General features: G+C 40.1%; 1 protein-coding gene across 2 annotated transcripts in view; it reads left to right on the forward strand.

The window, feature by feature from the left end:
* The window catches only part of DUSP8 (dual specificity phosphatase 8), a 106475-nt gene that overhangs the window by 11587 nt on the left and 78383 nt on the right, over positions 1-16505 (forward strand). Inside the window, exon 2 of one of the 2 annotated variants that reach the window (XM_088146062.1) lies at positions 10317-10720. In XM_088146062.1, coding sequence (XP_088002188.1) covers positions 10490-10720 — 231 coding nt within the window. In that variant the 5' untranslated portion in view covers positions 10317-10489. The remainder of the gene's footprint in view (positions 1-10316; positions 10721-16505) is intronic. The other variant, XM_088146063.1, reaches the window with a different exon arrangement.

Below are 16505 nucleotides of genomic sequence, written 5' to 3' on the forward strand. Positions count from 1 at the left end.
GCTGTGGAAACGCAAGGTGCTAATTCTTTAATAAGACTTATGCCCTTGATTGGCACTCCTGCAAAAATATGAATAATTCTGTAGTAACACTGTGATTTGAGGGGATTTTTCGTAAAGCACTGAGTGGGTGGTAAGAAAGCAACTTGCTAACCCCTTGAAAGGAGCAGGGGTGGTTGGGGGATTTCCTCTCCAATGCCCAATTTGCATCTTAATAAGAATAGATAACTGCCTGGTTTAAGCCATCCTGACACCATTTCAGATTCCTAACCAACATCTACTTGTTTGGTAATCCATCCTGCTGATAATAAACTGCCATTCTTGAAGGCTGAATCAAGAATTTCTTTCTGTCATCCCCATGGCTGCTTTATTCTGAAGTTTTGCATGCAGTAGTATATTTTACTCTTTAATTGCTGTCTTAGGAAGCAGGTGCTACATGTAGCCCCCATTGTGTACCTTAAATTAACAGCCTATCATTTTGTAGGACAAAATTAAAAAAATCTGTTGGCCTGTGGATACTGGCAAGCTACAACTCCCAGCATCCCTCATCGTTAACCATTCTGCATGGAGTTGCTGATCATTGTGGTTCACTGCTATCCAGGAGGCCCATAGGTTTCCCACAACTATTCCAGGCTCCAGTCCTGAGAAGAAAAGAATCCTAAAACATGCTTTCTTGCTACCATGTCTCATTTGTCCTATTCTGATTGTTCACTTACACTCATAAAAGAAGGAAACACTTGACTGTTGTTTTTTCAAGTTTTTTAAGAGAGTCTGTCCTAGAGAGAATAATGTGCTGATGTCAATATTAATGGCTTTCAGATGTGAAGTTATCAGACCCATGTTTGCCTTCAGATAATCCATTCATAATGCTGGAAGTCATTCAAACAGGTTCTTCTGTGGGATGAAATAGTGGAATCCAAACGATGGTTAATTGTTTTGCTTTGCATGCTAAAGGTGTTTCTGGGCTACTGCTGGGAGCCTCTAAGTTGAGATTGGGGAGGCGGGAGTGTTTGGTTTTAGTGGGAGCCATACATGAAATAGGCATAATGTGGTGGAATATAGGGAAAAGTCATGATAAATGCTGAAGAAGAACCTTAAGGAAAGACAGGAAAGAACGTGCTGGAAATGGTGGCATTGCTGTGCACTTCAGAATAGTGCCAAGCTAAACATATGAAAAAATGGTTGAGTACAAATTAGTCCTAAGAGAAATATGGTACTGAGGACATACTATTCATCTGACCAAAGTGCTCTGGGTAGCCTTGAGCGTGAAATGAGGCAAGTATAAAAATTAGTGTTATAGTAAAAGGGACTTAGAATATTTCATACAATTTCAAAATATTTTAAATGAATGTGTGCCTTAGAACAATTTATCATCACTCTGGCCAGAAAGAAAGTGACTCTGGATTTAGCTGTAAGTGATATTTAAGTGTCTAAACCCAAATACTTGTCATAAGCTAGTGTTAAATGTGAGTTTTGTTGAACTGATTGGAAACAATGACCTTAGTATGAGTAAAAAATTGCCAACGAAGGGCAACAGTCATATGATGGAGGTTTATAAAATTATGCATGATGTAAGAAAAGTGGATAAAGAGATACTCTTACATTCTTACAAGTGGGTTCAGTGCCAAAGGAAATCCTGTAGACACATACATACCCATAATAACGGTGAATTGATTTATCTCAGGCCACCGGTGTTTACTTAGTTTTTCTACTAGAACTTAACAGTGTATTAAAGATACAGTGGTACCTCGTTCTCCCGCCGCACCACGCGGTGCCTGGCCGTTCTCCCGCAGCGCCTGGCCGTTCTCCCGCTGCGCCACACCGCACCTGGGCGTTCTCCCGCCTCACCGCGCCTGGCCTTTTTCCCGCTGCGCCGCGCCGCGTCACGCCTGGCCTTTTTCCCGCTGTGCGGCGCCCGGCCGTTCTCCCGCCCCTGACGCGTGGTCCGCGGACGCCAGAACGGATTAACGGTAATTACATTGAACCTTATGGGAAAATTTGCTTCGGGGTGCGACCAAATTCGGAGGGCGGAACGGATTAACCGGATTTACATTGAACCCTATGGGGAAATTTGCGTCGGGTTACGACCAACTCGGGATACGCCCAGAGTCACGGAACGCATTAAGTTCGTATTCCGAGGTACCACTGTATTAGGTGTGCATGGAAGTCATATTGTTGTCATTATGGTTGAATAGGTTGGTGTCAGAAATCTTTGCCAAAATGCTGATATGCAACAGCTGGGGAATGATTATCAAAGCTTTGGCCTATTTGTTATGATGCCCTCACTTTGGGTCCTTCTGCAGTGGGAAGGGCTATAGGCATTTTCATTAGTTCAGTTACATCTGTTTAATATTAACTCTTGACTTTGATTATGTTTACTTCTTGTTGATTTATATGTGTAGTATTGTTTCTAATTCTTTTTTTTCCCCCTTGTATTTAGGTTTTAGCATTTTGTGAAGAATGATGTACAAATTAAATAGTCACTCAGTTCTAAATCTAGATCTCATCATAGCTTGTCTCCATTCCTCATTAAATTAGGGCTACCAGATCTGGGCTGCAAAACCCCTGATAATCACTAGATAGCAGTAAAGAAACACAGAAAGCTCTTAACTTTAGTAGCCCCCTTCCCATAATCTTAAATTAAATCAGTCTAATACTTTATTTATTTGCTATTTTTAATTTTATAGCTTTCAGATTACTTGAATGTCTGCACGGTAATAGTAGCTTTGCTACGTGCAATCTATTGGTTTTCAACCAAGTAATTTTTGTTATGGCTTACTAATGGAATTGAAGCAACAGAGACCGCATACTTTTTGCTACAGGTAGTCCCTGGGTTAAGAACATCCAACTTAACAGACAACTCATACTTACAAACAGGCTGCCTATGGCAGATGGCATTCTCCTTCCTTGAGCTGATGAACCACTGAAGCCACACATTTTTAATATGCAGCCTGTTTTCAGCAGTTCATGAAAACATTGTGCAGCTTCAGAGGTTTGTCGGCTCAAGGAAGGAGAACGCCGTCCACCATTTTTAGTAATAGGCAGCCTGTTTGTAAGTACAAGTTCCGACTTAGATTCAAATTCGAGTTAAAGACAGACTTAGGAACAGAACTTGTTCTTAACCTGGGGACTGCCTGTACTGTAGAATTTACAACAGCTTACAGATAGGCAGTTGTCGAGTCAAGGATGAATGCTTGCTCTTCCTGGATACTGCAAGAACATGAAACAAGTCCATATACTATGTAAGCAAGGGCTGGTGATAGTTTGCCATTAGGCACAACACTATTTCTGCATAAGTTGGGATGTAAAAGTTCATGTTGTTTATGACAGTACCTGAATATTCACAATTCTGCATAAGATATAGAATTCAAGGCATCCATGCTCTCACATTTAACCTGCCGTAATCCATGACCACAATCTTGCTGGGGGGGGGGAACACATCACCTTCTGTGATACCATAGTGCTATAAATACTATATTTTTGTTCCAATTTGCCTGCATTTGCTGTTGTTTCTGGGAACAGGAAAAGTTGCTGTATGAACTTCTAAGTTGATCATAGTAAATGTTATTGGAAGAAGCAGAGATCCATGGCTGATGTTTTGGTAGGTAGTTGCAAGTTCTTGTTTTTAAAATGGAATGTGTGAGCCTTTTAATCTGGGGTCAGTAATCCAGCCTGCTAAATGTCTATATTTGCTCTGTAGTGGCTAGGATGGAGACAGCATTTTCTTTCAAAGGTACTCCTTGGAGAAAGGGTCAGTAAACATTGTCTGACACTTTCTGCATGCAGTACTGCTCTCCTTTTAAGAGAAGTTATAGGAGATGTTACTGTATGGAAAAGGTGTTTGTAACTCTGAGCTGCTTTTGTGTTGAAGATAGAACAGGGGAGGTGGGTCCTTGGCCTGGGAAGTAAAGGGTTTAGGTAAGGACTTTCAACTATCTGAAATCTCACTCCCTTATACTGGTATTAGGAAATGGGCAATGTAGTCTTAAAGTTAGATTTTGTTTTCTTCCCTGTGTTTTAATGCCTACCGCTTAATCTTCAGCATTTACATTCAATGAGCTTAGTGTTCCCTCCATCCTAATTCACCATGGAGTCCCATGGAGTCCTTAAAATAGCTAGTTTGTTTATTTAATCAATTTATATGTCTTCCCAACTCACACCTGTCCTAATAGGTATTGTAAGATGCCCACCTTGTCCTGAAGCTGTGTCATAGGATCTCTTGATTTATTATTTTTATTCAGACTATCCCTGTGCCTGTCTTTTCATTATTACCATTCAAGAGAGAAGTGGGATTAAAGGATTATGGTAATGTTCTTAAGAAGCACTCAAGAGGATTATGGTAGCTTTGATAAACTGATAAAAGAGAAACATAGTTTTGTCCCTGAAACCCTAATTTAGGTCCCATGTTAACCTTCTCCCTCTTTTAAGAGTTGCTGTGCTCTCACTGTCCTGGGATGGTAAGACATAAATCTACCCTTAATTTTATTTCATGTTCACACCATGCCTGATTTAAAAAAAAAAAAAAAAAAATTAAAGGACTGTATAGGACTATCACTAGGTTGGTATGAAAAAGCTGTCCATGGTGCCTTCTTGTTGATAGAGTATCCATTTGCACTGTAGTTCTTGTGATGTAATTTGATAAAGTTCATATGAGGGGTGCCTCTGTGACCAGCAGTGCTCTGAGACTTACATAATTAAGTGTAAGCCTCTCTTATATCTGATGTGGACCTTCAGAATCTTTCACTTCTAAAAGTTGAAACAAATGAGGTCTTCTCAGCACATTCACTTTGAAAGTAATTATGTCTGAGAGATCATTACTACTTCCATTTTGCAGAGATTGAGAAATAGTACATTCCTCCAGGTTATTAAACAGGTTGGGCTAAATTGTAATCTTAAATCTATTGTGCGTGGCTTAAGTCAATCACTCTTTCTGCTGGTTCCCAAGAAGGTGTCATTACTTGAGCTGGCAATGTGATCAAGAAAGGACTGGAAAAGTTTCAGATTCTTCCTTTGAAAACATATTGCTTTATTTTTTTTTAAGAATAATTTTTTAAAAGGTTTAAAAGAATAGCCTTGTTGCCATTCTGTCCTGCAGCTTCAAAGAGTGCAAAACTAAGACTTTCAACCTGAAATCGTGTTTGCCCTATTTTATGACCACATCACAGAAAGGCAGATTGCTGACTACCAGGGCTATATGTTGGCCTCACCAGGTGTTTGATAAATCTTTTTTTTCCTCTGTAGACTCAGCCATAGTTTAAAGTTAAGCTTAGTATAACATAGCACACTGTAGAATTTTCAGAGGATATCATGGTGCTTTCACAAAATGACTGCAGGGGTGAACATCATCATTTACCAACAGGGTAATACTTATTTACCAACAGGGAAAGTGGTGAAGGTATATTCCATCACTCCTAACCTGCAGGATGCTTGCTTTTATGATTTGGAAGTAGGCAAACAACAAGAAAAAGGATGGGCTGCAGCCATACATTGTTTTATTTTTTGTGGATGCCCATGAAGATGAAGCATGGCCCAGATTTACTTTGGTAGAAAAAGATGGTATTACAGATTGGGGCTTTGTTTTGCAGTACAGTGGCTTTTCATGTAATTCATACATATATAAATATACCTTTAAAAAAAAAAAAAAGGCAGCCAGGACAGGGAACCTGATGAGTGACCCCAGAGAGACTTGTCTCTGAGATGAAGTGGTGTGCACAAAATGGAAAAATATGTTCATTCCAGATATTCTGCTGAACGATTTCAGTTGGGCTGTGGTTCAGCAAAAACAAAACCCAGAATGTTTTGGTTGTTCCAGGGTTTGAATAAAACATATCCAGATAAATTCTGGAATAATTAACATAGTGAGTAGGACATAGTTGCCCCCCTCTCCTTCCCACAGCAGCTCCCAACATGGCATGTCCCACCAGCCTGCCCATCCTGATCTTCTCAGTGCCTTCTGTTGTCTCCACATCCTGTCTCCCCTGAGCAGCTGATTTACCAGTGCAGCATGCCTCACCAGTTTGCCTATTCCTAATCTTCCTAATCCCTTCTCTTCCCTCCCTCTCTTCAGCTGCCACCAAGTGTCCTAGTGCAGCTTATCTACAAGCCTACCCATGCCTGATCTTCTCAGCACCTTCACTTCCTTTACTTATCCACTGCTACCTATGTACTGGCCCGTGTTCCTGTTTCTTCTTGTGACAGTTTCAGTCATAATAAACAGGCTCCCAGCAGGGCACATTCTACCAGCCTGCCTGCGGTCCTGTATTTGCTTCAATTTTGAGTTCTTGGGGAGGGGAGGGGAGGGGAGATCAGGCAGGCGGTGTGTTAGGATCACAGCAGTGGCTGAGTCAAGAGAGGGAGAATGGGAAATTGCTGAAAGGTTGGGCAAGCAGTGGGCTGGGGAATTGCTGAGGAAAGGTGCTGGGAAGATCAGTTATTGAGTAGATGGGAGGACCAGTGGGCAGCAGCAATTCCTTTCATCCATCACGGCTTCTGTTCCAAATGACACTTCTTTGGAGACAGCAGTTGGAGAAAAATGATATTTCAAAAGTCCCTCAGGCTCTCTAAGGGAATGGCATTCCATAGAGGGCTATCTTCATAAGGGTCCAAATTTGACTTTTGGGGGGGGGGGGAATCTTCAGATTAACAGACATCTCCTTCTCCCAAATAGTCCAGAACTCGAGGTTTCATCTGTAGAAAGATTCTGGAATCCTTTAAAGGTTAGGCAAGAATTAATAAAAACGAATAGCAACAAACTGTAGTGGCATGACTGAACCCATAGGGTGGAAGATGGGAGGTCTCAATCCCAGAAACAGTCTGGGTCTTCACACCCTGATTCTGTCCTTCTGCCTTTGGAAATAGTGCCTTATTTTTCAGGGGATGTCTCACCTGGTATTCCGTTGGTAGGCCTGGTGTATGAGAAAGAATGGTCTTCTACAAGTATTGATGCCTTTCCCAACATGGAAAAAAAATCTGTAATGTAATGGTGTAGCTTAGAGGGACGTGATTGCAGGTTTCAGCTCATCCTGGGAGAAAGACCATTTTCACAAGAGATGAATCAAATCAAAATTGTTTTAAAAAAAAGATCATGGGCTCAAGACAGACTGTATATATAATATAAGTAAGGGCATGGTGATTTATTATAACATTGGTTGAAGGTAACAGTTTTCCTTAACAGCCTGGTTCTACTAATTCTGAAGGATGACCATCTCTCACCATGGATATCAGCAGTAAATCAAGATGGAAGGGTTCTGGGCTCACTACAGATTTGTTCCATTCTCCTCAAAGTTCTGCCCTTATTTTAAAAACATTAAAAATGTCTATAGCTAAAGAAAGGGTGCCTATACAGTATGTCATCTAGGGCAGTGTTTCTTAACATCAACAACTTTAAATATGCTGGCTGGGAAATTCTGAGAGTTGAAGTCTGCACATCTTAAAGTAGCTGAGATTGATCTAGGACATCATACCCTCATAGAGATGTTGATTCTATTTCTGGAAAGCAGCTTGGGGATATCTGAGCCTGTCTGGGATGCTGGTTGACATTACCAAAGCAAATGCATGAAGAAGTGCAGAATATGTTAGTCAGCAAAGTCATTCTTGACAAACCATTTTCACTGCTGAAGACAAAGGGAGGGCAGAGGCTGGGTCTGTTCTCCTGGAAATCCATTATGCACAAACAGGTTTATATTATATGCGTACTCTCTTCCTCTGAACGGTTTTTGAACAATTAATGATTTTCTCTTCTGCATTATTTGCTATTTGTTTGTTACTTATGTATTTTGTATTCTGCCTTTTTGTCCAGAGAACAGCCAAGGCAGCTATTAATTAAAAAATAAAGAAATATTCATGTTTTCCAAATCTCCTTCAACTGTCTTTTGAAAACCCTGAATCCTGGCTCTTCTTCATAAGCTTGAGAGTGGAAAAAAAGATGGAATTCTGGTTTGTCAGCTGGTCTTCGCTGTTTGATCAATCCTCCATCTCTTTCTACTCTTCTCTTGCCTTTGCCTGTATAATCTAGTTCTCTTTAGGGAGACTCCTTTGTCCATCTGTTTCAATTAATATTTCTCCAAACTGGAATTTGGAGAAATGTTCAGCTGGTCCTTTCCTCATTTTCCCCCTTCCTCTCCATGGATAAACAGATAGGTTGAAGAAGGCAAGGAATGTACAGTACAGTACAGTAGGTGGGAAGCCAATTAATTTGCATCCTTTCTGATTATCTTCAATTTTGTTGCGGTAGGTACAGCAGGGAATCCTCTGGGTGGCTGAAAGCACATAATGAAGTGTGCTTTAACAGTTGCAGGAGCCTCCATCTTCCCCTTCAGACTTCTCTTAATTAGAAGCTGTTTCAGCTTTAAAAGCCTGCCCCAAAGTACAAAAGGGAAAGGGTTTTTCCAGCCAACTGCCAAAGGAGCAGCTCATCTTTTACGAAACACACAAATAATAAAAATAAAAATGCACACTGGAGAGGTAAGGAATAGGCAAATAATTTATTAGGAAGAGGTCTTCTGATATCATCTTCATGGTTCTTCCCCCCCCCCCCTTTTTTATTTTAAAAGTAGGCTAGTATGATTTCAGTCAAAAGAACAGGCAATCTTGCTCCCTCCAAATGTTTCAGGCAGCCATCCCCATAATTCAGGGCCGTTAGCGATGGGTCTGACAGAAGATGTGAATTATACTTTTTCCCCACCTAACTCGATTCAAGGTGTGTGTATAAGTTTTCCAGATCAGCATCAGTAAGTAAACGGAGTACATGGTAACTCATCATGTCCACTCAGAAATAAGGCCTATTGAAATGCATTGGCAGTTACTCAAACACAAATGTATGCGGTCACTTAAGTACTACTGAACTTGATGGGGCTTGTTTCTAGCCAGATTAGACTAAGGTAATAAAGAAGAAAGGTTGCTTTTTTTTTTTTTTTTTTTGGTTACAAATGCACTGCAAATCATTTATTCTTTCATGATGGTTTTATTAACAGCAGGCAACTTAACCTATTCCAGATAGGTTTTTCAACAGAATAGGTGCAGTTTGACAGGTTTAAGCTATGAGGGTAGATTCGTGTACTCATTAGTTTACAGAGAAATCTCAGTAAATGCGACTTTTTTCTAAATGGTGGTTTCCAGTCCTGGGTTGTGTTGAAACCATTAATTCCCATGAATGAAAAGCTGTGATTAAACTTGGCTTCCAGATTTTTCTACTAGCCTTCCAGAGTTGTGTTTTAAGATGGGCAGCCATACAAATCTTTTAAATAAATAAATACTGCCTATGCACCTTCAAGGAGGTGGTGTACGGGTGCATTCTGAAGCATATCGTACATGAGGATTTGGTCTTCCAGACACAATAGGTGGCATTTTATTTTGTTTTAAAATTATTATTACATTATGGTTATACATCACCTTGCCTCTAGTAACTCAAGTTGGCTTACTTGGGAATCTCCCCTCATTTTATTCCCATAACAACAAACCTGTAAAGTGAATTGGACTCAGGAATATCAGTTGGCTCAGTCACTCAGTGAGCTTCATGTCTGCATGGAGACTTTAACCTGGGTCTCCTTTGTCCCTGTCTGATGCTTTAACACTCTACTCCACTACCATGTGGCCAAACAGGAATAGATACACATTTCTTCCTATGCAAAATTAAATTATGCCTGCTCTATGTTAAGATGTGTACTCTGTACAGAAAGAGTTTCATATGCTAGGTTCGAGGCTTTCAGATCAATATTCAGCATATTCCCCTCAAAATGGCTTGAGTAATGAGGAGTGATAAAGTGCTACAGCTGATTCTAAGGCATACACATGCATGGCTGAGTTTTCTCTTAGGTGAATTAAGAGTATATGTAACCTGGAACATGTGATTCTGAAGGCTTTTGGGTGGAAGTAGCAGTAAGCAAATTACCTTATGAAATAATTTATTGTATTTTGAAGAAGGCTAGACTCTCTAGAACACCAAAAACTCCTTTGTATTGTGTTATTAGAGAACAATAAGGCAGTAATCATTAAATTATGAGAGGTACAGATGAAGTGTTGAGGATTAGATCAAAATCAGATGTTATAAATGACATAAGCTATAGCTTTAGGGTACCGTTTTCCTTTTCCTCTAGCTGATTTCGTTTATCCAACTTGATGGCTGCTGCATGGAGATAAGTTGAATACTTCTGGAGGATACCTGGTTGGAATGGTAGCATTAGGTAGGGCTTTCTTTAGAACTCTGTAGTCTTTCCTGGATTTGAGCTAGAGCAGAATATATCAATACCAATTTGGTATACTTGCGATATCTGACTACTTTTTCCTCCTCTCTTTCTCTTTGTCTCTGCACTTCCTAACAGGTTTGGCACAATGACTTGCCATACAGGGCCTTAGCAGCGTGGCAAAAGTTGGCTGTTTTCAAGTTGTCTTTCCCCTTCCCCCTGTTCCTTCACCTCTGGGATATCTGAGCTGGCTTCTCTTCCCTGGGCATTCCTTTCCTTCTCCCACTTGCTGCGGAAAGGACCAGTCTACCATGGCCGGGGACAGACTTCCACACAAAGTGATGGATCCCAAGAAACTTGCCAGCCTCTTGAGGAGTGGGACTGAAGGAATGTTGGTCATTGACAGCCGCTCCTTTGTGGAGTACAACTCCTGGCATGTTCTCAGCTCTGTCAACATCTGCTGCTCCAAGCTGGTCAAAAGAAGGCTTCAGCAAGACAAGGTATCCATCACAGAGCTCATCCAGCCAGCCTCCAGTATAAAGGTACTTAAGCTTGGCCCTTAGTTATCCTCCAAATTCAAATCATACTATGACTCAGTGTTCCTGTCATAAATCCTAATCTTAAAGGACATCCCCTATTATATGTAGCAATGCAATAAGTTGGGTTAGGGTTTTTATTTTTAAAAAACTGTTAAGGTTGGAATTTTAAATGGAAGACTGGTGCAGGACTGCAGAAATGACTTTATAATCTGTCTTTCTCATATAGTTTTCTATTTTTATCCTCTCCTGTTTGGGGACGGGGTGGAGGAGAGAAGCCCCTCTTCCATCATTCTTTCATTTCTGATTGCAGGTAGTTGCATGATAGAAAGCAAGGGTGGGAGATCTGTGGCTCTAACTTCAACTCTTGGCTTTCCTGTTTATTGATAACGCTGGTTGGGGTTGCAGTTCAGCTACATGTAGAGTACTCTTTTTATTATAAAGAGTAATAACCCCAAAGACATTTAGGAACTGTATGCAATGTATCGTCTTAAACCAAAACATGGACAGAAGGCAATGACTGGAATCCCCTTATGGACTTTTTGCATAAAAAAAGAAAATGATTTTGTGACATATGGTTTTGATGATTATAAAGAATAGGTTATAGAAAGAAGGGAATTATGATGTAATCTTAGAAGAGGTTTGATTAGAATTGTATGTATAACTGCTGGGAGGAAGATTGGAAACCACTTCTTTATTTATATAAATTCATGTTTTCTGTTCTTTTCTTTTCTTTTACTTTTCTTTTTTCTATCTCCTTTTTTCTTTCTTTTTCTTTTCTTTCTTATTATCTATGTAAAATCTTTTAATACAAACTATTTAAAAACAAAACAAGCTGGGTAGAATGTTCTGTTTCCTTTTGGGGGCTATTGAGGAATCCAGGGTGTTGGTTTTACCAAACTCCTAGATTACATGAACTTGCACTTTTCTGTTCCTGTTTAGGGCCAGTGTTTTGTTTCTTCCCATACTGATTTATCTACCATTTCTCTTATTCCTGGGACTAGTCACATAGGTGTTATAATATGGGGATCATGTGAATGTATTGACCTCTTTATACCTATTTGGATTTTTCTATGTGATGTCATTACTGAGAACAAATGAAGCCAGTTCAAAGTGAGCTTTCTTTTGTGTTATCAGAAAATCCTTCCTCTACATGGGAGGAAAAAAAACAGTGAATGGGAATGGAGTTCTGAAAAAAAATGCTCCCCATCCAAAAAACAAACAAACAAAAAGGATTAATACAAAATGCCTCTTAAAAATCAAAATAAAGATAGCCACTAAATCCAGACTTGTATTTTTTTAAGCAGAAATATAATTCAAGAATTACAGAACTAAAGAATTAAAGGTTTAACTACTGTGCTTTAGTAAGTTGGTAGAAAGGAGACTATGTGTTTTAAATGTTCAGAGGAATAAGGCTTGCTAAGAAAGCATCCATATGGCTTTAACATAGAAATCTTGCATCACCAACTATTTGGAGGTGATAACAAGCAAGAATGTGGCAAAAATCCAGTAGATTCTACTTGGATAGTCAAAAAACTGTTGACAGTCTTTCAGCAGAAGCTACTTAGCTGACCTAGGCTATGAATAAGTTCCTGTATGGATAGACAATTGATTAAAACAGGAAGGAGAGGATAGAAGTTCTGAGGGAGGTAGTCAGCACCCCATTTAATAATTTACAGCAGCACTAATGGTATTTATTTATCAGTGCTACAGAATTATTCTGTGCTACAAAAATGAAACTGAATCACTGTTGGCAGGATAGGGTGAAGGAGGAACCACTAGTGGACTTAACCATCCATCTCTCTTTCTCTGCAGTATCTCTCATATACATACCCACAGTTTAATGTTCCAAATCACATGTACAGAAAAAGATACTGTACATAAGAAATTTACTATTAACTGTAGTCACTTATTCAGAAATTGAAAACATACATTTAGAATTAGGAATGATTAGATCAGGGGGTATACTGTAAAAGAAATACATGCTTTGCTTTCATTAATAATATTGGTATAAGTTTTCTTCCACACTTCCTGCCCCCTGAAAACTGACATTCTTGCTATGACACAAGCTATGAACTTGGAAAAGAATAATGGGAAGAATAGAATTATCTCAAACAGAATTAGCTAGTTAAGATAAAACTATGTTAAATGCTGTGTGGAATTTCCATTGTAGTTCTACTTCTAGTTAATTCTGCTTGTCTCTGAGCTCATTGCCAAATGCATATATTCTGTTCTCAAGAATTACGGGTTAACAGGACTATAATCCTTTGAAGTGGGATTTATGTCAGTGAAAATTACTGCATGCAGAGCAAATTGTCTGCTGAGGGAGGAGGAGCATGGGCAATCCTTTTACCTTACTAAGGGCAGTGGATGTTCGGGGGTGTCAGAAAAGTTGTATACGTTCATTTAGCTAAGAAAGTGCTGGTTGCTACTTTTCTAAAGCTGGAGGGAGTGATTAATGGATTTAAGAGCATGTAGGCTGGTTGATGATGGTAGATATTTTAAAGCACTATAAAGCCACTACCCTCTTCCAGTGAAAGTCAGGGGTGAGGTTCAGGATGGGATAAATAGTTTGAAGGGTTCCCCCCCCCCCCCCAAGTCAATAGGAAGGACTATAGCAATAGATTCCCTATCTGGGGCTGGGACTCAGATCTTCTCAAGAAGAACTGGAAGCTGTAGATAAAGCTGACAAGGGAAGTACAGGCAAAAGCATCTTATTCCTTTTCAGTGCTGCTCTGCTCAGCTGTGTAGTTTTTACCCTTGTTCGCATTTTCTGTCCTCCTGAAGTTTTTTGTTTATAAATTTTAATGGTTAATGATTGCTTGAATTTGCATATAGATAGAGGCCTTATAACTTAGTTTAGCTCTCTTACTGCCCAAGTACTTACTTTGTCCTTTTTATTATTATTTTTAATTCTTTATTGTTATTTTGGCATTGGGTTTGCACTAGCACCATGCTTTCCAAAACTGTTTGGGCCTTGTCATCTTGATAAAAGGGGGGTACTGGAGCAGCTTGTTCAAAAGCTGAGTCCTGTAGGGATGCCCTGCACTTTCAATCCATAGTGAGAAAGATCCTTTGGAGGGTGCATACACTAGTTGGTGTTCTTTAAGGAAGAAGGTCGTTTGCTCTTTTCCTAGGCCTGCACGGTAGCCGCATGAACCCAGGAAAATCTGCGTTTGAGGTAAAGGTGCGACAAGATGCTTTGGAGTGGGCAGAGATGTGGTACCTCCTTAACTCCAAACACACATTTTCCCAAGACAAGGCACAGCTTCTTTAAGGAAGGGCCAACAGGTATCACCTATGTGCTCATTCCTAGTTAAAATCGCCTTTTTTGGTTTGGATCTGAAGTGCGGCACTTCCTTATTAGTCTGCTTTTAGCTCTTTTTAATGGATATCTGTTCCCGTAGAAGACAAAGTCATTTCTACAATTCTGAAATTCCCGTAGCCCTGTTCTGTAGTGAAATCGTGCTTGGTTGTCTACTTTTCATAACATGGTTACAGGGTGGAAGAAGAAGACATGGAAGGTGGCTTTAAAAAAAAAAAAACTCAGGGTGGGGGGAAGAAAGGTTTGTTCCAAGGAAACTTCTTCCTGAAGCTTCTTTCCAAGTAAGTGCAGCACTCACTTGGCATCAGATCCCATTGAATTCAGTTGGATTTTCTTACAAGGTAAGCTTGTAATGGACTTGCAGTGTTTCTCAAGCTCAACAACTTTCAGATGTGTGGACTTCAACTCCCAGAATTCCCCATAGCTGGCTGGGAAATTCTGGGAGTTGAAGTCCACACATCTTAAAGTTGCTGAGCTTGAGGAAAACTGGACTAGAGGCTTAATTGTCACTTCTTGGTATCACCTGTGCTTATTTGCTTTAACCACAGTTAATTTGCAGCACTTAAGCAGGTTCCTACTCCATTATCCAGATGCCAGGAAAAAGCTTCATCTCCTATTGTCCCTGTATCAGAAAACACCCTTGTGGGGTATGTCTTGCTTTTTCTTTTTTGACTACCAAGGATTTAAAACTCTGCCTGCTGCATTTCCCAGTCTGAATAAGCAAAGAGCAAGGTGCTTATATAGAGTTCTTTCTTTTGTTCCACACGGTAGATTTGGCTTTTCTTCAGGAGAAGCTAGCTACTCTTTTAAGTTCAGCAGCCATCTTTTCCCAGCAGCTCCTCAGCAGCTGGATTGCTTTTTAGTATTTCTTCTTCCCTTCCCTCCCCCGCTTTTTATTATTTTGTAGCAAAGGAGGGTAATTCAAGCGATTAATCAAATGCTAGGCCCAGCTGGAACCATCTGTAGGGTCTTCATCTCCCCCTCCCCTTAAACGTACACATATGGTTTATTGAATTTGGCTAGCAGTGACATCACCCCTGCCTGAATCTTTGTGTGTGAGGAAAAATATCCTTTCCTCCTGTCTGCTATAATCAAGGCTGTAAGGAATGATTCTTGAATGTTTTTCTTTAGCCATTGATAATGCTGGAGAACAGAGGAACTTAATGCATTTTTAGAGGTCTCTCTGTGTGCACACATATACGTCACTGCTGAATTCTCAGAGAGCTTTTTGGCCTAGAGTGCTTTATTAGTATTTTCCAAATAGAAAACAGCTAGATAAATTAGTGTTTGTTCAGAGAGTCAAGAAATGGGTTAGGATCTACTTCCAAATGCACACTCTGCCCCTCCCTCCCTCCCTCCCTCCCTCCCTTCCTTCCTTCCTTCCTTCCTTCCTTCCTTCCTTCCTTCCTTCCCATTCTGGTTGCAGTGTTGGGCTTTAGCTAAATAGATGATAAAGCTGTGTAGCAGTCTGGATCTGAAATGGAAGAGCACATGTGGGTACACCCACTGCACCTTTGGCAAATTATTAAAGACACTTTTGTCTTTTCCTGGGATCATATGGTACATATTTGAGTTAGAAATTCTTTCATGCTAAAGTCTTACTGTTGACAGTACATGGTAAAAGGTGTTACAAATCATCAGAAACAAAACATAAGAAAAAATGTTTTGTGGCATGTGATCTCACACTTTGGATTCCAGAACAATCAATTTAGCAAAATTATGTATATATCTGGGCTCATGCCTTCCTAGTAACACCAGTAGGTTCTCCTTCAAGTCAAACTCAACTCTGGATGATCTCACAGAAGTATCCATGTAACTTTCTTGCCAGCAGGTTTAACTTTGTGTGTGTCTCTGTGTGCGCCTTCAAGTCAGTGTTGACTCCTGGCGACTGCCTGGACAAGTCCCTGCAGTTTTCTTTGCAAGGTTTTGGAAGTGCGTTGCCATTGCCTGCTTCCTAGGGCAGAGAGAGAGTGACTGGCCCAAAGTCACCCAGCTGACTTTCATGCCTAAGGTGGAACTAGAACTCATGGTCTCCTGGTTTCTAGCCTGGTACCTTAACCACTATACCAGACTGGTTCCCAGGTTTGCCATTGCCATCGTGCTTTGTGAATTCCAGCTGAGCCTAAAGCCTAGTATCTCTCCCAGCTATCAATCAGGCCCAACGTGCTTAGCTTCTGGACCCAGGCAAGGCTAGTCTGTTCTGCTCCATGCTGAGACCCAGATTGTGGTACTTGTGCCAAAAAGAAATCCCAAAGGTCCTCTTTCTCTTAGGAATTTTTTTGTTTCACCATGTCTTTTCATTTTAACTTCCTGCTGCTTTTGAGCCTCATGTGGCTTTTTAATCATTTAATTGATACTCTTGTTTTGTACATTTTAAATTTTTACCCTGCATAAAACACAGTGAAACAAGAAGCCCGTAAAAATCTCTAAAGATAATGAATATGTCATGTTATGCAGTTACAATAA

This window comes from Python bivittatus, unplaced genomic scaffold (assembly GCF_059951505.1).
Source record: "Python bivittatus isolate LINGU-HERP-01145 unplaced genomic scaffold, Pbiv_v1 ctg000480_np1212, whole genome shotgun sequence".
NCBI classification, from domain to species: domain Eukaryota; kingdom Metazoa; phylum Chordata; class Lepidosauria; order Squamata; family Pythonidae; genus Python; species Python bivittatus.